General features: G+C 36.0%; 1 protein-coding gene across 1 annotated transcript; it reads left to right on the plus strand.

The window, feature by feature from the left end:
* The first annotated feature begins 8,764 nt into the window (after positions 1-8,764).
* LOC106079079 (PC-esterase domain-containing protein 1A-like) lies at positions 8,765-22,005 on the plus strand. The gene is made up of 5 exons (XM_056020702.1): positions 8,765-9,065; positions 13,781-13,860; positions 15,800-16,032; positions 17,508-17,721; positions 19,435-22,005. The coding sequence occupies exons 1-5, from the start codon at positions 8,996-8,998 to the stop codon at positions 19,900-19,902; spliced, it is 1,065 nt and encodes a 354-aa protein (XP_055876677.1). The 5' UTR covers positions 8,765-8,995; the 3' UTR covers positions 19,903-22,005.
* The last annotated feature ends 372 nt before the right edge of the window (positions 22,006-22,377 follow it).

Raw genomic sequence — 22,377 nt, forward strand, 5'->3', positions numbered from 1 at the left:
ATAATTTTTTTTCATCAGAACAGAATTTCCAACTTGGCATTCTTAAAATAAAATATAATTTATTTAGAGTAGAGTCAGAACACAAAATCATAGTTTTAAAATATTAAGTAAATTAAGCTAAGCTGTGACCTCTTATAAACATTTGTATATAGACTATACACAATTTAATTATTATTTTTCATCAAATAGCAGGAACTACTACATGTACTTATGCCTATTTGACAATAAAAAACCATAGTCAATGAAATAGTAATACTAGTAAATGAGATAAAAGTAAATTTAATATCATCAATGCTATTGAAGCCACACTTGTTTTTTTTTTATCTTGTTTGGTGGACTGCAATTAAAGTTGCTATTAATTTCACTGATCGTCTTAGCTGAAATGCCAGTGTCGTCTCTTTGAATCCTAAGCTTATTTTCTTGGTAACTGGAAGTCCAGATATTTGGAGTTTCATTTTAAGCACCTATACTTTCCGAAATGGCATTCCGATAGGCTAAACCATTTGCCTAACATGTCATATGCACGTAAAGAGGTAACACAGAAATGCTTAGGCGCCAACTTACTTTAACTGACATAGAATAAGAGAGCACCTGGTTGCATACAGCTTCAGAACGAGACAGCAGGAGGTCACTTACAAAGGTGTGGTATACACCAATGAAAATTAATTGCCGAGGGTAGATGGCAAAAAAAAAAACAACTGATTCTACCACAGGTGGACAATGGTTATGCCTGTGCTCAGTGTGGCATAATATGTAGGTCACAGCTGGGGCTGAGTAGCCTCTGGAAACAGCATTCCTCATAAGTCTTAGGAATCAAAGACAAGCCTATCATTTTTGTAGCATAGTTTGTAGCTTCTGTAAATGCTTGAAATGCCGACACAAGTCCTCTGTGAGTTTGATGGATTATAAACATCTTACTTCTTTGCCTCATATTAAATGGTCCTTCTCTCTGTTCCTCTAGGTACTTGCATTTATCTAAATATCATTGATATATCGTAACATGTCATCAAAATAAAAGCTAGAATCTCTGCAACTCGTTTACAAGTCAGAAGTCATCAATAACACTTGCCATTTAAAAAATAACAATTTAGATTTGTCAAATCAGTGACTGATTATTCGATTCATTTAGGCCTATAAATTTTTTATTTGAATATAGCCTATAATGATCCTTTACACTTTGTGACTTTACTAGTATACTTTGGAGTAGACTTGTTGAGCTAAAGTCGGAAGTACACATTGAGTTTTACTGTGATCTACTAGATTACTAGATCTAGATGTAGATCTATATATATTTATATTATATTATATTATATAGAAGTAGAGAGAGTATCTCATCAATAGTATCTGTCATATCGTGATCAGTAGGCGGCTGCAGGTTTATAGATCTATTCCATGACAAAAACCCTGGCTAGATTTAGATCTACTGGTCTAGACATCTAGATCTAACTAGAATTAAACTAGAAAACTGAATTAGAGAAGTAGCTTTCTGGATCTAGAACCAGAATCTAGATCTATATTATTAATATTATATCTAGTTGCGTCGAACGCTTAATTTTTGGTTGTTGTTTTTAATAAATGCACATAAAATACATTGTATTTTGGCAATAAAAATACCCAGTTGGTAGTCCAGTAATTCTAATAATTAATTAATGAATGACTATCAGTATTTGTTTTAGATCTATCAGATTCATATGACTATGACTTATTATTTATACTTATTTTGTATCACTCGTCCAAGAAAATCTAGCTCTAGATCTATTTCATTTTAGATTAGGCTATAGTTGTTTTGTTTTTTTTGTCATTTTATTTAGGCTACAATATTACCGAGATGAACTTTTTCTTTGTTTCCCACGAGACGTGTATGCCTATAGCCTAGTCCTTTCGATAATAATAATAATAAAAACGATTAGAAATGCGTAGCTTGGAGTGTCAAAACTGTATTAGGCCTCCTATTTTTATTTTTATTTCGTGCAATTTAGTATATCATAACAAATACGCATTTAGAGGAACGGTAGACAGGTCTCCATCCAGATTTAGTGTAAATAAACCAAACACAGAAACACTGAAAGATTGTATTTTCGGAATTTAGATTCTATTTTTTTGAAAAAATGTGGCATTTTATAGGGTGGTCGAAAAAAATAACTTTTGTGACGATCTCTTATTCGGGAAAATTGTATCTATTATATCAGATAGTCAGAAAATGGATGAAGTTTTTACACATCTAATCAAATAGAGCGTACGAAAGTTTTACACCCATTGCAAGGGACTGACGGAGTAAATCTCTTCTTTGACATCATCATGGATTTCTCCACATTGCACCATGCGCAAAAATGATGCGCGACGGCACTTCGACTCTCTTTGGCTTTGTAAAAAAACTCGAAGCTGGTGTTCCATTAGTATAGTTCCATGGTCTAAATAAAAAAAATACTCATAATAGCATCAAAAAGATAGATCTAGAGTCCATTTCCTTAGAGAGAGAGAGAGAGCAAGGAATGATAGCCTACTTTATAGCAGTGTTGTTTTTTTTTACATTCAAAAGGAGTGAAGTAAACGATTACAATTAAATATAACCAAATTGATATTTCCTTTTATTTACAGGACACAATGCCAAAATTAATGTAGTGTTGGGAATGGGTCATTAGATTGGGATCTTCGACAAATGCATTTTTTGTTTCTTCTTCCTGAAACTGAACATATAATCATCATAAAGAAATATTTGCGGTGTCTAATACCGTTATTGCTTACCTCAGGATTAAAGGATGGGGGAAAAAAGAAAATAAAAAATAAAACTAATTAAAGTAAAAACTAACTAAAGTAAAGTAAAACTAACTAAAGTAAAGTAAAACTAACTAAAGTAAAGTAAAACTAACTAAAGTAAAGTAAAACTAACTAAAGTAAAGTAAAACTAATTAAAGTAAAGTAAAACTAACTAAAGTAAAGTAAAACTAACTAAAGTAAAGTAAAACTAACTAAAAAAAAGTAAAACTAACTAACTAAAAAAAAGTATAGCTAACTCAAAAAAAGTAAAACTACTTAAATATATTTAAAGTAAAACTATTAGGCCAATAATAAAATATGCATCCTCCGTTTGGGACCCCTCAACTCAAAAAAACATTAAGAAACTGGAAGAGACACAAAATAGAGCAGTCAGATTCATAACAAACGAATATTCACATTTGACTAGAGTAACACCTTTAGTAAAATCACTCAATTTAATAAGCCTTCAGGACAGAAGACTCAAAAGTAAAGTAGCAATTATACATAAAACACTGAACCATAATCTTCAAATACAAAATTTAATAAAATACTCTGAAAGACACAAAGATTAAGGCACATTCCTCGTCCCATATGCTAATACAAATTTGTACAAATACTCCTTCTTCCCTAGTGCTATTAGAGCATGGAATGGGTTGCCTGAGCTAGCCAGGAAAACCAGTGACTTGGCAGAATTTAAGTCATTGGTTAATATGCATGGCGCGTAACACGTAATCATCTTCTGTATTATATAAGATAAGATAAGAAGATAACTTAAGAAAAGTAAAACTAACTAAAGGTGCTATACAAAAGTTGAAAAGTGTATGGGAAAGGGTAAATCAATCGGATGCATTTCAAAAGTTAGAGGCTTGTCATTCTAACAACTCAAAGGGTCGAAAACATTGAAATGAGGTGTGTGGGAGGATCGAAGAGCAAGTAACTCTTTTTTTGTTGTTGTGGGCGGAAGCGTACAAATGTTATCAGAATTCACGAGCTAAAAGCATGTGTGTGTTTTGGAGGGTTGAGTGGGTAAGTTATAAAGCTGATCGTCCCAAATCAAAAGTCAGAGAAATTACGATACGTAAAGTGAAAAAAAAAGGAGGGGGGGGGGTTTAGAGAAAGAGAGAGAGAGAGAAAAGGAACGAAAAAGAGAGAGAGAGAGAGATAAGGAAGGAGAAAGAGAGAGAGAGAGAGATAAGGAAGGAGAGAGAGAGAGAGAGAGAGATAAGGAAGGAGAAAGAGAGAGAGAGAGAGCGATAGGGAAGGAGAAAGTGTGGGCTATTTCATTGCATTGTAACAGATAGATTAATTCGTGGGTTATAACAGTGGCGTACCTAAGGGGGGAGAATTATAAGATCCCCCGGGCCCCCACCTGGGGGGGGGGCAAATGGGTGTCCGAAATTTATTTGTAAATACATAAATTAATATATTTAATTGACAAATAGTGTCAACGGGTGTCTTTTTTTTTTTCCAACATTTATGGATTAAATTTATAACAAAGACTAAACCTAGACCTAGGTTTATCAGTACGTTGACTTTGTTGACATTTTAAAAATATTTTTTCCAACAGTTTTTTTTTTAAAGTTAGTCTTACATTTTAAACTTTGTTGCCACGAATAAAACTGCATGGTATACAGCGAATTCCAGGTATCACAGGATTCAGGGGAGGGGAGGTAGAGATGATTCTCCGCTCATTGCTTCCCTAAATATCCGGTGCCTAAATTTCCAGACACCGCCCCGCCTGCGCTCCCTTAAATCCGGTCCTTAGGTCTACATATTAAGCGCCAAAACGTCTCGTCGCCAAAACGGCGTCGCCAAAATGTCCAGCATCATTCTCGCGGGTAGATGTTGAACTTAGTCGTAAAAATTACGTCTACACTCTACACACTAAGAAAAGATTAGGAAATTAGGTCAGCTAAAGGTGCTAAAATGCCTCGAAATGTTGTAAACCTTGAAGCGAATGTAGAAACTTTGGTCGACACAATTCAGTTAAACCCATAATAAAATAATAGTAATAATAAAATGATAATAATAATAATGATAATACAGGTTTGTAAAAATCTTTTACTTATTTCGGATGTTCCTTCAGAGTTGAAGATAATTACTTCCTAGTCCAAACCTCCCGCAGGACGACGGGGGATTGGAGCGGGCAGGGTTTGAACCCGGGACCATCGATAAGTCCGAACGACAGTCCAGCGCGCAAACCGCACGACCATGCAGATGGCACGATGCCATTGGGCTGTGTAGAAAAATAGGAAAACCTGGTTTTGTTTTTTTTTTCGATTATTTGTTTATTCGTGTGTGTTTAAAAAAAATGGTGTCAGGAAAATTGAAACAATTGTTACTAAATTTAACGGTTTGTCATTTTTTGTTCAAATTTTCAAAAACCTAAATAGGTATATCATAGTGTGATAGTGATTGGTTAACGGTAGAGGTGGCGGGGTTATTTAGAACACCAACATTTGTACCGCCACACCCCGCCTCCTATAAAAGGACGACCCGCCCCCCTTCCAGCCAGCACATCTTGAAGGGTGAAGATTAAAGGGAAGACGGCGCTTTCATGTATCGCCAACCATCCCCGATCTGACATGCTGTTGGTTTATGGTTGGGAGGGGGGGGGTGGTGTTGATTGTTAACGTTTACCACCCCACCCTAAACTCTTCCATTTTACATGTACTAATTATTTATAAGTTAATACATTTTTTTAAATGGTGGCGACATGATATAGCCTATAATACAAATCTTTGACGTATCAACGATTAATCTAAAATATTTAGATTAGTAACTAATTATTTACACAAATTGCGTAATTAATCAATTAAAAATCGACAGACCTCCTTTGGGGGAATGGGGAGGTGAACTGATGAGAGGGAATCACATCTAGCGCCCTTCCCATTAATCTTCCTAATATCAGGAGCCTTTTTTTTTCACGCATTCTCATGAGTGTCCTTTTTACTGTATTGTCAGCTTTTAAAAACTCATTATAGTTATGATTTCTGATATCACCCCCAATAGATCATAGATAATTCAAATTATCTAAAAAAAAAAAAAAAGGTTAATATTAAAAAGTGCCAATTTTTCTGCCTTGTGTAGAAAGTTTGAAAAAGTGCCTAATTTACCGGTGGCCGGTTTTCCGGGTGGCCTCATTTCCAGCCACCGAGGCACTGGTCGGCTGCAAAGTCTTGCACTGGCTCGTAAATAGTTGACTACGCAAACCCAGTTAGAATTTCGTTAATATGATACCACATAAATTATTTTGTTGTTCTTCAGAGTAAAACAAAAATTATAAACCGTTCGATTTAACTGGTTTTATACAAGCATTATTAAAAACACACACATTTAAAAAAAATCGTTTTCCTACATCTACCCGCGAGAAAATCATCTCCCTTTAGGGGGGGTTGCGTGGAGGGGGGGAGGGCCATGGGCATTGTGTGGAGGGGAAGGGCCATGGGCATTGTGTGAAAGGGGGAGGGCCATGGGCATTGTGTTCACATCTACCCGCGAGAAAATCATCTCCCTTTGGGGGGGGGGGGTTGCGTGGAGGGGAAGGGCCATGGGCATTGTGTGGAGGGGAAGGGCCATGGGCATTGTGCTGGTTACTTAGGGGTTTCAACGAGATCAATTGTCGTTATCGCTGTAACGTTAGATCTCGATTTATATATGTTAATAAACTAATAATAGTATTTATTTATTATTAATATAACAGTAGTTATATCAAAATATAATTAGTTCTCTATATATATATCAATAACAAAAAACGGGTTATCCTTTTTAGAAGATCTATTGTGTGAGTGTAAATGTGTGTTCAAAATTGCCATATCATTTTTTGGGGAAAATTGGTCTCTTATTAATATGTATCTCCTAATAGCAGAGGAAAATCTGTAAAGTTCTTACTATGGGGATAACCTTTACAGTTCTTAACTACTAAAACAATGAATCAGGCTCCCTTACACAGGCGGCTACATGAAAAGAAATGAGGTCTTATACTTGTTGATCATCAGCATTAACAATTGTAACGCTACGCCACTGAGAATAGTATGTTTTTAAAAAGATAAGTAGCCAACAAATTTTGTGTTTAATTCCAATTAATGGCGAACCTTACTTCAGGAGGTCTAGAGTGAAGCTTCTTTCATAATTATCAATAATCCAGTTATAATTATCAATAATCCAGTTATAATTATCAATAATCCAGTTATAATTATCAATAATCCAGTTATAATTAATCAATAATCCAGTTATAATTATCAATAATCCAGTTATAATTATCAATAATCCAGTTATAATTATCAATAATCCAGTTATAATTATCAATAATCCAGTAAAAGCGTCTTGACGTTCAATGAGCAACAAAGGCCCAACAGCGGCTTCAAAAAAAAAAACAACAAAAAACAACATGTCGTCCTTATTCTAGTTTTGTGACCGCGTTTGTGACCGGCACTCAAATTGTACGTTTAATTTGCCCGAATTCGACTAAATCTAGGCAACCCTCTCACCAGGGGCGTAGCTAGGAATGCTCCATCGTTTGGGGGCCCGGGGGACTTGACCTCTTTCGGGGGGGGGGGCTGCATTTGAGTAATATTTAATTTTTCAAATTCTCCGCCTCCTCCCCCACCCTAGCTACGCCACTGCCTCTCACAGTGACTCTGAATGAAACCCGGTGAAACTTTACACGGACATTTTACCGCAACGTTTGTTTTGTTCACCAACCAACGCTCAGTAATTGCTTTCTTCTTCCTGAAACAGGGGGACTGAATATTGACGGGGAGAGGGAAGAGGCTGGTATCTAAAAAAGGTGGGGTAACACTAAATTACTAGGCATGGACACGGGGCTCCACTCTTTTCAAAAGGATGACATCCAAAATATATTGCTGGTCATTTGGTTTCAGGTTCCTCTCTAGACATAGGCTACAGAGATGGCTACATGGTTTTCAAATAGGGTTAGAAAGTGGTTGATATAAAATGTGTTCGGCATTATTGTGAAAAAAAAAATACTTAAAAAATTGCAAAGCACTGTGGCCTTTTCAGACAGTCAACGCGATGGCGGCTCTTCGGGTGTCAAATCAACTATTTTACTTCTATATTTACCTACACAAGTTTGAAGATATAAACTCTTCAATCCAGAAAGGTACAGCTGGAAAGTACTAAACTAAGAAATGCAAACAAACAGAACAATGAATCTTGAGAAAAAAACAAACAAACAGAATGATTATAAAGTGGTTTAATCTTTAACATGAATATAAATCCAGATTTGCTAGGGTGGGTTGAAACACTTCTTAAACTAAACAATTAATACCCCACGGATCACAGCTGACCTTTTATTTGTAATTCGTATTGTAAGTAGGCCTACACGTATTTTCTTTTATTAGGGCTATTTATTTGAAAAAAATATATTTATATATTCTTTCATACCTCTTTTATCTTATAATTTAAAGACATTCGTTTAAAAGATAAATTAATTAGGTCTTACGCGTATGAAGCAATTGTCTTTTTTATTGAAGTAATGTCTGTAATCTAAAAGATAAGATTCATATCATGAATAAAGGTATTCGTGCAAAATAATAAGATCTAGAGACTTAAACTCTGCAATTGCAAAGTCATTGTTTTCCCACCGGTTTTTCTGTCAGATTCAGGAAAACCATTCTTCTAGATCTACTTTTATTAATATTGTGTGTGTGTGTGTGTGTAAATTGATTCCCATTTTTATTATCTTTATTGAAATCATATATAGATTCTACTGTATACAACACATTAATAATAGCAAAGATTTAATTTTTAAAACGCAGTTAACAAGCGTTATGTAGGCTCATGAGAGGAAAAATATACATCTAATCTACCTAGATCTGTATCTGAATAGATATCTAGATCTAAAACTAGATTAGTGACTAGTAGTAGATCTACTAGACTAGATTCTAGATATATATATATAGATCTAGACCTAATACTAGATGGTCTTTGATCTGTTGGCTAGAATGTGTCAATTTTGACGGAAGTACACCAGATTTTGTTCAAAGCGACCCTTCCTCCAAAGCTGGAGAGCTCATTCCACTTTAAAGAGTTATCAACCGCTTTTAACTTGACTGAACTGTCTGAACCGTGACAGGTAAACTAGACGTAATACTGACTAATACATAGTAATAGTGATAGGAGGAGTCTAGCAGTCTCAAAGCACTTCAGTTACAGACTGAGACTTTACTCAAGCCCGGACTCAAGGAACTATTGAACCTCGGATTTAGATATCTAGATGGCTTTTCTTAGCGAAGATGTTCGCAAACTTCTTCATAATAGATTTATTGTTGTTATTGGTGATTCCAGTGAGTAATTTTAAATTTAACATTTTGTTTACTTTTTATGTAACTTTAAACTTATAGATCTAGATCTAGTTTAAACACTATAGTTATGGTTATGGCATGGCGTAGCCGTATTCGCCAAATCGGGTAGTCTAGCTAGAAAATATCAAAATTGACAAAATGATTAACTTTAAAACTGTCTTTAATTAGTTTAATGTCAATGTAATAATAGCAATGATTTATTATTTATTTTGATATTGATTAGACTAAATGTCATTAGTGATTAGAGTATTTAGAGACTTATCTTATACAATTGAATTGACTTATCACTTATGTGTGTTATAGTCAAAAAATTCTGTTAGATTAGATTATCATTATTAAATATCTAAACATTAATAAATTATTAATCATTATAATTATTTAGATCTACTTAAACTTTAAAACTTGTTAAAGTTAAAGTCTTAATTTTCAAAGTTAAACTTTTGGTACGCCATGGTCATGGACATGGTACCGTAAGTATCATATTAATATTATAAGTTACTATTAGATCTAGATCTAGAACTAGTATAAAAAATTAATATATAGATTCTAGATTAGTAGGCCTACAATACTAAATCTTGATCTAGACTTAGAATTAGATCTATATTCTACAACTTACTACAAGTAACAAAGTAGGCTACTAAATCTAGATCCTAGATTGGACACTAAGTAGATCTAGCGTAGATCAGAATCTAAAATCAAAGTAGACCTATTAACTAATATTTATTTGATTTTGGAATTTTAGATATCTTCATTCTAGATTATTCTAGATGTACTAGAATCTAAATTCTAGATGATATATCATCCAACCTATAAAGTATATCATATTCATATGCTTTATCATGACTTTATGTACAAACTATTTTTTAAAATCTATTATATGGCTCCTTTTGTCTCGAAAGGCAATGGATGCGCCCAAATGAGTCACTGGTTTTGGCTTAATCTTGAGACGGGGCAGAATCTGGTGTGGCTAATCAAGCCAATTCTAGAACGGCAGACTTTGCCACAATTCGTACATGTGTATGCCTCTGATTTAGGGCTAGCAGACAGGGCAGCTTTCTTTTTATCCCTCTTGATTAAAGCCGCTTCAATTCTTTTGTTCTCAGCAAGGGTTGTCCCAGCACGCACAGTCTGTCTCCATGCACTCCGGTCTTTGGCTATGTTTTCCCACATACTTTCGCTGATGCCTGAGGCTCTCATGTCTCGCTTGCAGACATCTCTATATGTTAGTCTTGGGCGGCCCTTGGGTCTGACTCCTTCCACAAGCTCAGCTTATAAGATATCTTTCGGGATTCTGCCATCTGGCATGCGGGTGACATGTCCGAGCCAGCGTAATCTTCTTTGTGTCAGGAGAGCATACATGCTGTTCATATTGGCCAATCTTAAAACTTCCTGATTGGAGACATGGTCCCTCCAAGAGATGCCCATTATGCGTCTCAGGCAGCGCAAGTGGAAACTATTCAATCTGTGCTCTTGGTACATGTATGTTGACCAGCTCTCACTGCCATAAAGGAGAGTGCTCACAACACAGGCGTTGTAGACTAGGATTTTGGTCGCTGTGGTCAATTTACCATTTTCCCAGACGCGCTTGGAGAGTTTTGCCAATGCTGTGGTAGCTTTTCCTATCCTTTTTGTCAGCTCGATGTCTAAGTCTAGGTTACTGACAATTGTTGAACCCAAGTAGGTAAATTCCTGCACCACTGAAAGGGTGTGGTTCCCAATTTGTATTATAGGTATTTCTGCGACGTCTTGTGCCAGGATTTCGGTCTTGGAGAGACTTATAGTAAGGCTAAACTCTTGACAAGCAGCTGCTAAGGCGTTCACTAGCTTCTGTAGACCTCCTTGTGAGTGAGATACGAGTGCCGCGTCATCGGCAAACAGCAGCTCCCTTATCAATATACGACGCCTTTTCGTTTTGGCTTTAAGACGTGCCAGGTTAAAGAGCCTTCCATCGGATCTGCTATGGATGTATATTCCGTCTTCCAGGGATTTAAAAGCACTGGATAGTACGACTGAGAAGAAGATGCCAAATAGTGTAGGGGCCAGTACACATCCTTGTTTGACACCGCTCTTAATGGAGAATGGCCTGGAGGAAGAACTTTCAAACTGAACGGTGCCCTGCATATTTTCGTGAAAAGCTGACACTAGTTTTCTTAACTTATTTGGGCAGCCGATTCTCTCTAGTACAGCAAACAGACCGCTTCTGCTAACAAGGTCAAAGGCCTTGGTCAAATCAATAAATGCTATGAAGAGGGGCTGCTTTTGTTCTCTGCTCTTCTCCTGTAGCTGCCGAAGAGAGAAAATCATATCTGTTGTAGATCTACCTGCCCTAAAGCCACACTGCGACTCTGGATAAACACGATCTGCCAGGATCTGTAATCGCTTTAGTAATACTCTAGCAAAAGCCTTTCCGACTATGCTAAGCAGTGAGATGCCTCTGTAATTGTTACAATCAGAGCGGTCGCCTTTATTTTTATAAATTGTAACAATGTTGGAGTCTTTCAATTCCTGGGGGACCATTCCTTGTTCCCAGCACAAGCTTAGCAGTTCATGGAGTGGTTTGATTAGGGCATGTTTTCCAGCCTGAATTACTTCAGCAGGAATGCCATCTCCTCCGGGTGTTTTCCCATGTGCAAGCATGTCAATGGCAATGCTCAGCTCCTTTACTGAGGGCGTTCCGTCTAATTCCGTCAAAACTGGAAGTGATGGGAAGTTGGAAACAGCATTTGGTGAGATGGCGTTTTCAATCTGGTAGAGTTCTGCATAGTGTTCAACCCATCGTTCCATTTGCAGCGCACGATCGCTGATGATTGAGCCATCTTTTGACTTGAGCGGAGCACACTTGCTGGTGTGAGGTCCAAAGGCTTTTCTCATGCCCTCATATAGTCCTCTTATGTTACCACAGTCGGCACAAGATTGAATATCTTCGCATAGCTCCTGCCAGTATTTGTTAGCACATTGTCTCGCTACTCTTTGGGCATTGTTACGTGCAGCTCTGAGCCTTTTTAAGTTGCTTGGGGTGGGATCCTTCTTGTAGATTAGCATGGCTGCTCTCTTGTTCGTAGTGGCAGTTTCCATTTCTGGTAGACTAGCTTCAAACCAGTCTTCGCTTTTCTTGGTTTTGTTTCCAAAGACCAGTGATGATGTTTGGTAGATTGTATCACGCATAAACGTCCAGCTTTTTTCTACCTCAGTCACAGAGAAGTTTTTAAAAGCTTCCTCTAATTTGTTCTCAAATTCGGTGCAAAGATCAGGATTTTTTGTGCTAGTAGTATTCAGGCGTGATTTTCTTTTTCCCTGTGATGTGTGGATCTTAGTTGGCAGCAGTCTTGTCCGGCAGGACACTAAAGTATGATCAGTATCACAATCCGCGCTTTGGTAGCTACGTGTCAGCAGTATATTTCCAATGTCCTTTTTTCGTGTCAGTATCATATCCAGCTGGTGCCAGTGCCCAGACCTAGGGTGCCTCCATGAGACACAGTGCTGTGGTTTTGTTCTGAAGTATGTGTTGGTAATGCAGAGCTTATGGTATGTGCAGAATTCAAGCAGTCTTTGTCCGTTCTCATTCATCTTTCCGATTCCAAAAAGCCCAAGACAGTCTGGCCAGGTAGTGTGATCTGATCCTACTCTGGCATTGAAGTCACCTAGAAGGATCATATGTTCTTTTTGAGGAATGTTTGCAATGGCTTCTTTTTTTTTTTTAAATCTAGATCTAGATATATACTATATAGATTTATGACTATATTTATTTAATATTAATCTTACATCTAGATTCTAAATCTAAACAAAAAAACAATTTATACAATTAACAATTTATAACAAACGAATATTTACATTTGAATAGAGTAACACCATTAGTTTAGTACAGTAAAGTAAAGTAGCAATAATAAATAAGACACAGATCCATAGCTTACAAAACAAAACATAAATCTAGAATAATCTAGATTGACTATTTATTACTAATAATCAAGTTCAGCTAACTTAGTCTAGTCTAACTAAAGTCTATATCAGTATATCCAGCTATAAAATGATTTTATCTTTGAGGAATATAGATCTATAATTTTCTATATATAATATGATATTGATGTTGAATCCTACCATACAGATTTAGAGTTAGAGATATTAAAATTAAACTATAATATATATCTAAATCTAGATTTATAGATTAGAACCATGTAGAATAATGTAGATCTAATAATAGTTTATATACTAGATATGATGGATTTTAGGATTCTAGTCAGGAATCGGAAAGTAATTAAAGTAAATAAAAAAAAAAAATTGATTGTACAATATTGCCCAATACAGCAAAAAGAAACATGAGAGAAGTGAATGGAAAAGATGAATGAATAAAACCTTGTTAAATCTAGACACATTCTCTACATAAATCAGAAAGAATTCAACTTTCTTTCTATACTGATAACTTATTATTAACCAACAGTGGCTCTTTTGACAAATGGGATACTTGATTAAAAACATTACTAAGCCATCTAAGCAGATCAACATATTTCCAGGGAAATGAATGTAATGTTCAGAATCTGTTTTATTTTGTTTTTCACTTTACTCTACAACATTTCGCCTAGACTAACTTACAGCTTGTTATGTTGGTTTTATGATTTTGTGTTCCTTGATGTTGCTTCTTAGTATTCTGTCTGATACTAATTAGACTTTATTTTATATAGATACAATTTATTTTTTTCTAGTACAGAGAGGTATATACAAAGATATAGTTTTGTTACTGAATGGAAACAGATATCTAACTGAACAGGAGTTGAAAAACAAGGTCAGTTTTATTTTAAAAAACATCTTATTGAACCTGAATATCTTGAAACATTGGTTAGTTCAAACTATTGAACCTGCATATTCATCATATCTGTATCTTATTAAACACATGTGGAGGCTGTGGTAAATTTAGTTTGCCTTGGCCTATGCACACATTTTTTCATGTGATTGCAGAACTCTGCTGGGAGGAAAAATAAACTAGCCAATTGCTACTGTATAAAGCTATTTTTGTGGTCATTCTGGTAGTGGCTAAAGCAGAAAAAAAAAAAAATTGCTGGAAAACACCATTTCAAGAGTTTCAATCTAAGAGTTTTTGCAGCTTCAGAAGGAAGGGAAAAGATGACATTGGCCAACAGAATGAGCTCTGGAAAAAGAGATGAACACCCTATTTAGAAGAGACAGGATGATGATAGTGAGGCAACAGCGAGGCAACAAGAATCCTCTAGAATGTTCCACAAGCCAGATCTGTAAAACATAACAGATACTATTTTATGTCAAGCTTTCAAACTGCATTCTACATAGATTGCTCAGGACATTCAAACTAGCTGAGAAAATCTCACCAGAATGTAACTTTCACCAGACAATGAGCAGCAAGGCTGCTAAACCTAACAAGAGTCTGCAGGAGTGTAGTGGAATATGTGACTTCTCAGAGAGTCTGGTAGAAAGTGGCATTAACCATAGACTTTCGTCTCCAGCCCTTATAGGTACCAGAGACCGACGTGGTGTGTTAGAGTCGTGCCAATCCAATGGTCATCAAGTTTTCGGAATTAGGATGGCTAACTTGGACCAATGGTCTCCTTAAAACTCGCTCACCTAATCTTCTCTATCCTGCAACCTGAGGGCAAGGGAGAAGGGAAGCGGAACCACATAATCAGGCTTGATCATCGTCCAATGCCATGGTGGACAAGAACGATTTGAATGGCGGTGGGCGTTAGGAGTGTCAACCCAAAGTGATGTATATGGACACCAAATTTTAATGTCCCTGGACCAGTGCATGTGTGTTTAGGCGTTAGGGGCGTAACTTGGGATGTGTGTTTGCAGCTTATAATGGGTGGTCTGATCTAAAATCTGTGTAATAGGATACTTGTACAATGCTAAACTAGTGGTTAAAGGGGCGGGGGGTATTCTACACTGGTCATTTTAGTATTGCAAGGGGACTGTAATATGCTAAACTAGTGGTTAAGGGGGGTTAGTTCCATACTGGTCAGTTCAGTGTTGAGGAGGACATATTTCATCACAAGGAGATTCCTGAAGTAGGTCATAAAATAGATTAGCTACTCTCCTAGTGAAACTGGCTGATGACTTCAGCACACTGTAAACAAAAAATTAAGAAAATGAAAAGATACTTTTGAACCAAACTTATGCAGCTAGCACACATGTTTCCAAAAGAATAGATCCCTGGCAGATTAATTAGCATCATGCTCCCTCAGCCTTTGGAGGTGTAACCATTGTACCTTCAGTGAAGCCATTTTGGCTTATCGCTATTGTTTGTTTTTCTTTGCTTACAAAACTACATCTAAATATAACATTGATATGATTCTTTTACCATGGTAATTGTGTCCATTTTGTATTTCCTTTTCCCTGTTTCCGGGGCCATATTTTGTTTGTTTAACAATAAAATACAAAATCACCATTCTGTTGCTATATCAGAAGTCTTAGAGCTGCTGTCTAGAAGCCATCAACAATTACTAACCATTAACATAGAACTTGAACTGACTGTTGGAAAAAGAATATGAATTAGAAAGAATTAAATGTCAATCACTTACTTTACGTAGAATACCATCACCATTATAAGCAGTTACAGTCTGTCCTTAAAACACTGAACACTAGAAATATCTTTGGTCTAGAGTTGCCCCAACTTAGCTTTATTTTATTATGAACTTTATCAGTACTTACAATAGCTTTTTATTCCTCTTAAGTTATTTTTGTGTATGATCTAGGGTGAGTACAATTTTCTGAATGATGAGCTCATCGAAGGTGGGCGTAAGGGTGAGATGTGCAATGGAATAAACTATACAGAAGTGAGACAGTATCAAACAGACAATCACTTGGTGCGCTTCTACTTCATCACACGCTGCTACAGCAACTACCTGGAGAGTATACTGAGTGACCTACAGAAAGACCCACTGCCTGACATACTTATTATCAACTCTTGTCTTTGGGATATAACCAGGTATCTTATTTATTCTTTACATTATAAAAGCTGATTGATTATGAGACTGTTTGTTAGATTGTAGATATTATTTTAGCACCATGTTAGATTGTGGATATTACTTTAGCGTACATTGCATCCCCAGTTCTCTTGTTTGTTTGTATTAAATTACGCTTAGTGGGAATCGTGGTCGAGAGGCTAAGTACGCTTGAACTTGGCTTGTCTTGGCTACCTATGAAGGGGTCTCGAGGCTTGTGTTTGCTGAGCGCCTAAAGGCAGCACAGAAAACCTCTCAAATACCCCCTCTCCCCACTAGTCCACAAATGAGATTGGACCATAGCGCTCTGAGCATGCTATAAGCTATAGCTATAAGCTATATAAAAACTATACTGAATACTTAATTAATTTATACTAAATGTTTTTTTATTTTTAAATAATTTAAGTTTGCATCTGTTTATACAACATCATTTTGGAAAAAGATTTTTATAACATCATTAAGGAAGAAGATTTTTATATCATTTTTTTTCACTGAAAGAAACATTGTGTTGTGTCATCTCGCCACCAAGGCTTCAAGAAAACTGAGTTTGTGAAGCCAAGATGTGTGGGATGGGCTGTGTGACTGAGTGGCCTAAAAAAACAAACCCACTTAGCTATTTAACTGAGGGAATTCGTTTTTAAATATAATCATCTTCTCTTTTGAAGTAATGTCTGTAATTAATAAGAAATCCCTAACCAGAGCAGGAAATTTTGATTTGAGATTTATCTTGAGATGAGTTGTGTTTGCAGCACAGTAACCTTCTCCCAGATACCTCCTCCCCCCATGTTGACCAAAGAGAAGCATTGAACATGCTATGGGAGTATAGAAGATGCTCTACAAAGCAATCATAATATTGTTATAACCCTGCCATGCACACCGCTATTCAAGATAGTGCAGAAGGTGCGCACTGCTAGAAACCAGACTGAGATGGATGTTGACATTAGGGAGAAGAATGATTTCTGCCCAAGTCGAAAGCTTGAGCTAGAGTTGTGCTAACAGATGTTGTTATAATGTATTTGTGATGTCCTGTAAATAAACATCATTGCCTCGTTGAGTTGCCTTCCTTAAGTTATTTCAATATTGTAAATATATATATAGGGGCATGATGGCTGAGTGGTTAAGCACTTGGCTTCCGAACCTGGGGTCCTGGGTTCAAATCTAAAAGACTGGCATTATGAATTTCACAATTTTTAGGGGGGCCCTGAGTCCACCCAACTCTAATAGGTACCTGACTTTAGTTGGGTAAAGTAAAGGCAGTTGGCCATTGTACTGACCACATGACACCCTGCTCATAAACCCTGGTCCATAGAAACAGTGGTTCAGGTGACCTAAACATCTTCTGCCCCATAGATTCATAGATTGCAAGGTCTGAAAGGGAAACTATATATACTGTATTATATGATAATGAACTAATCATTATGATCATATGAGTGCTTCATAAAAACAAATTGTTTCTTAGGTATGGTCGAGATGCCATCAATGAGTACAAAGATAACCTGGAAAAGGTTTTTCAGAGATTTGCAGAATGTCTTCCAAAACATTGCCTGGTTCTCTGGAACACAACCTTACCAATATCTCCTAGTGCCAGAGGAGGATTTCTTGTACCTGAAATAGAATTTATGACTAGTACACTGCGCTTGGACATCATTGAGGCCAACTATTTCGCTCAAAGTGTGAGTAAACTTTCTAATATAATTAATTATCCTATATAAGCAGCTTTCTATGAATCGATTGTATTATACCTACTTTAGTCTACCTGTATAATAATATTTCTTGACAAACTTATTATATTTAGTAGGTGGGATGATCTACTTTTTCTATGACACCCTCATAGCCTGAGAGTGTATCATCCTATATAAAGTCGACTCTTCAGATTAAATTCATTTGTTGGCAGCCTGGTAGACCCATAATTGGCTTTGAATGTGTCTCCACAATTTGAAATTCTATTATGGCAGTCTTACTTTTAACTCTACATTTAATGTGTGTAAGTCTGGATGTTGATTTGAGGAGTTTCTTTCTTTTTAATAGCTTGAAGATTCTGTATGGGAGAATGTGACTTGTTTGTTTTCAACAGTAATGAGTGAGTTCCATTCGTTGCTTAGACTATGAGAGCCAATACTGCCGATTAAAAATTTTTCCTCAATGGAGTCATTTGACCTTCTGACTTCATTATACTTACAGGCTTTGATCTGCACACCGATGAGAAATGATCTTTTTTTATGGAAACCTTGCTGCAATAGCTACAACTCACATTTCCTTTTGTTCTTCTAAAGCTATTGGTTGCTTAATTCACAACTTGTACCCCGCTTTCTTCATTCATGAGCTTAAGCTGCCATTCAGTTGCCTCAGCTGCCCGACATATATTTTCTGCCTTTTTAATGTCTAGATCTGCTTCTCTCAAAAGTCTTGCTCGTCTGTTCTCATTCTTAATGCCATCAACTATCTATCATTTATTAGGGAGTCTTTTAGCTGTCAAATGAATCTTCTTCGTGTTGAGATCGCTGGAAAAAAAACGTCTTTCAATGTCTTTTATTTCTTGGTAGACAGTACTTCTCGAACTTATTAAGAATGCAGTGAAGTGTATGGAAGGACTTGCTAATCTCACATTCATTACACTCATTATCTGTCCTTTGGGAAGTGTTATAGACTTGGCCGATCACATGCAATAATGTCAGACTGTACTTCTCTGCTTTTTGTATCCAGTCCACTTGCTATTGCATAGATCTGAAAGGATTGCTTGAACCTTTTCCCATTCTCTGCTACGTTACCATTTAATTCCAGCGGTTGTGGCGGGTGGAGTCGGTCCGTCTGGCACCATGTAATAGACACACTAATGCAACAAGAGTCTTAACACATTGATTTTATTAGTCACTTGTTCGTCTCATCACTCCAGCATCTTGTTCTCTATCTGACCCACTTTTACACACAGTCCTGACTTATGCACTTTCCATACTGTTCACTCAACCATGTACACTGAAGGTCAACTGGTCGTTTCATACACAGGCACACACATTGCACTACCGACCATTCAAAACACATACACTTTTTACTATCACAAAGTAAAATTTAAAATTATCTGTGGTTATCAAAAATATGAGTTCTTGGAGCATTAAAGCTGTTAACCTTCCAAGACCCAGTTTTGTAAATTTGTTAATTAGGTTATTTTCACAAGAATTGACCTCTGATTTGCGTTGCTGTGTCAATCTTTTCTTCATAAATCTTGCCAATGGATTCTATATAAAAGACATTCATTGGGTGATCTAAAAAGTGAGGAGACATAATTATGCATGTATGAAAAATGAGCTACTAGGTTTTACTAGTGAGTAGACAAATTAGTTAATGTGGCAAAGCAGGTCTGAAAATACCAGTTTTTTTTTATTCCACAGATTGCAATGAAGCATGGCCATGATGTCTTAGACCTTCATTTTTACCTCCGCCACCACCTGCACAGACGAGTCCGTGATGGCATACACTGGGACATGTTAGCACATCGTTATATCACCAATCTCATTCTGACTCACATCTGCTCTGCTTGGCATCTGCCCATGCAAAGTAGGAGACCTGTATTGTTTGAGGATTTGAGAAGTTTCATAGACACCAAGAGAGAGAGACACCCCAGCCCAAAGAAACAAAACCATGGTTACTTTCAATTTGGAAGCAGTGAAACGAACAACTTCCACAGTTCTTCAGCTAGAAAAATGTCTCATCTAGAGCCGCATTATGATTTGAACATGGGCTCTTACACTTGGCAACCTTATAGTCAGGATCCCAGAGGGGGTAGAGTCATGAGAGAGCATCATTACCGTCACCAGCCTTACAGACACCGACACAACTCTCACTATTACAATTATTAAAAAAAAAAAAAAAGTAGTTTCCCTTTCAGACCTTGTGGACTATAGGGCAGATGATGTAAAGGTCATCTGATTCTGTGGCCTACGGTTAACGGGGGTGTCATGTGGCCATACAACGACCAACCGCCTTTACTTTTCCCCAACTAATGTCAGGTTACCAATAGAGCTGGGTAGACTCAGAGGCGCCCAAGAGTCCCAAGGATTCGAACCTGGTACCCCCGGTTCAGAAGCCAAGCACTTTACCGCTCAGCCACCTCACCTCCATTACAATTATTAAAAGACAAAATAATGTCATGACATCTCTCTTCTTTCTTACAACTCTTGACAAAATATCCCTGACGGTCTGATGTAATGTTTTTTAATTTGCTTTTTGCGGCAATCTCCCAGTCTCTTTTTTTTTTAATGTTAAGTATATTCTTGACTTTCGCATCATCTGCCCTTAAAACTCAAGGTCTGAAAGAGATACTTTCATACTTGCCGGTACCTTTTTACTTTTATTCTTGTCAACTTAGTTCAGGATCTTAGTCACTAAAAGTTTTAAAAAACAATTTATACATTACGGTACCCTAAATATTATAACAATAATAGCATGCTTTTTTCTAATTAATTAATTTACTCTGAAGAACACCAGGTGATCCCTTTTTCATTGAGAACCAAGTTAAAAAAAATGGTACTTAGTCCAAAAAAATTTTTGCGACTTATCCAATTACATGGTAAAAATGAAGTGCACATCCTGTTTTGCACAATTAGTTTGTACTTGACTTTGTATATTTATTATTTAAATGTTCCAAAAATCAGTTATTATTGAAAGTTAAATAAGAAAAGTACTCTTGGTACTAAATGAAAAAGTGCCGGTACCTCGAAACAGGGACATTAAGAAAATTCCGTTTTGCAAGAACTATGAGAATCTTAATGAGCCATCAAATCAAAGCACCAATGAGAAGACCTCTGTTTCTTATAAAAAGGCTAGGAGATATATTTATCCATTTTATATACAGTATTACTTTGCTAAATCTAAAAAAAAATATGGCAAGCTCCTGCCTTTACCCGGATAAGCATTACTGGTATGGATTAGTTCTTGAAACAATTATAATCCAGCAGTGCAAGCTCAATGTATCTTTTTTTTTAACTTAAAATTTATCTTCAGTGTCTTTTAGAAAACTTTCAGGAAGAAAGATAATTATTAATTTCAAGACTTTTCAATGTGTGTTGTACCTGATGATTGTTCTTTTATCTAGTCAACTCTTTAAAATCTGACTAAAACCTTGTGTGGCAGTTTTTGGCCTTGTGTTAATTATGTGCCTCCTCCAAGCCATTACAGTATTATATTTATGTTTTGATTCTGCTCATTTAATATCTGGTCATTAACATTTGATTTGTACAACTGCTGATTAATTTTTCTACATAGATGTTAAATATGAATATCATTTTTGTTGCATGTTTGATTCTTGACTTCTGTTTCACATTTTGACTGTTTGTCCTGATTCAATTCTTTTTGAGTCGGAATTCTTCCTTTGGTTTTAATTAGGCATGAAAAAAATGAGACATCTTTGTGTAATTTTCTCCTTCTTCCTAGGTCCAACAATTTTTTTTTGAGAAAAAAAAATTTTGATATTTCTTTACATTTTTTCATAAATCATTTAAACAAATCTAATAAGTTTGAAAAGATACAACTTTACAAGCACCATGCATATCAGCTGTTGATGTCTAATTATTATGTGTATGATTTTGCCAGAGGCTATGGATATAGTGTTTGTTTAATATTGTTTTGATTTTGCTAACCAATTTTTCTTTTCAAGGGCTTCTCCGCTCCTATACTTGTTTTTAATACATTTATGACTTGGTTATTGATTTGCCTTGTACACTCAATTCTTCCAAAGAAGTCAGTGAGTGTGTTTACTTTGTGTGCATTCACAAACTGAATGTACTTGAGGTTTGAGCTGAGACACAAGTCTGACATTTTTTTTGTTTTTTTTTTACTTTCACATTCCATGCAAGTTTTGATTTGTAATGCCTGTGATTATGGCGACTTTGCTCCTGTAATACTTAAATAATGATGATCTGTTCAATCCAAATGTTGCTAAATTAAAGCCTATTTAAATGTCACATGACTTTTGTTTTCTTTAAGCATAATGTAGAATTTATGGAAAGATTTGATGTAAGATTTGTATAGATTGAGTACAGGTATCTGTATATTTCTTGATACTGTTTACTACTTATCAAAATAAAAAAAACTGAAAATAAAATTTGTTACTTAAGACAAAACACATTAATTTGTAACATATTATTTTATTATTTTCACAAAATTCAACTAACAATATGTACAGCTAAATGAATTATAACAAAAATATAATTTTCTTTACTGCCACATACATTTATTTTTACCCATGGAACTACACAGAAAAATAATTCCTCCCATGTTGAAACACAAGTACTGGTATAATTAGAAACAAAAAAACAATTCTTCCTTTATACAGC

Source organism: Biomphalaria glabrata, chromosome 1, assembly GCF_947242115.1.
Source record: "Biomphalaria glabrata chromosome 1, xgBioGlab47.1, whole genome shotgun sequence".
Classification (NCBI taxonomy): domain Eukaryota; kingdom Metazoa; phylum Mollusca; class Gastropoda; family Planorbidae; genus Biomphalaria; species Biomphalaria glabrata.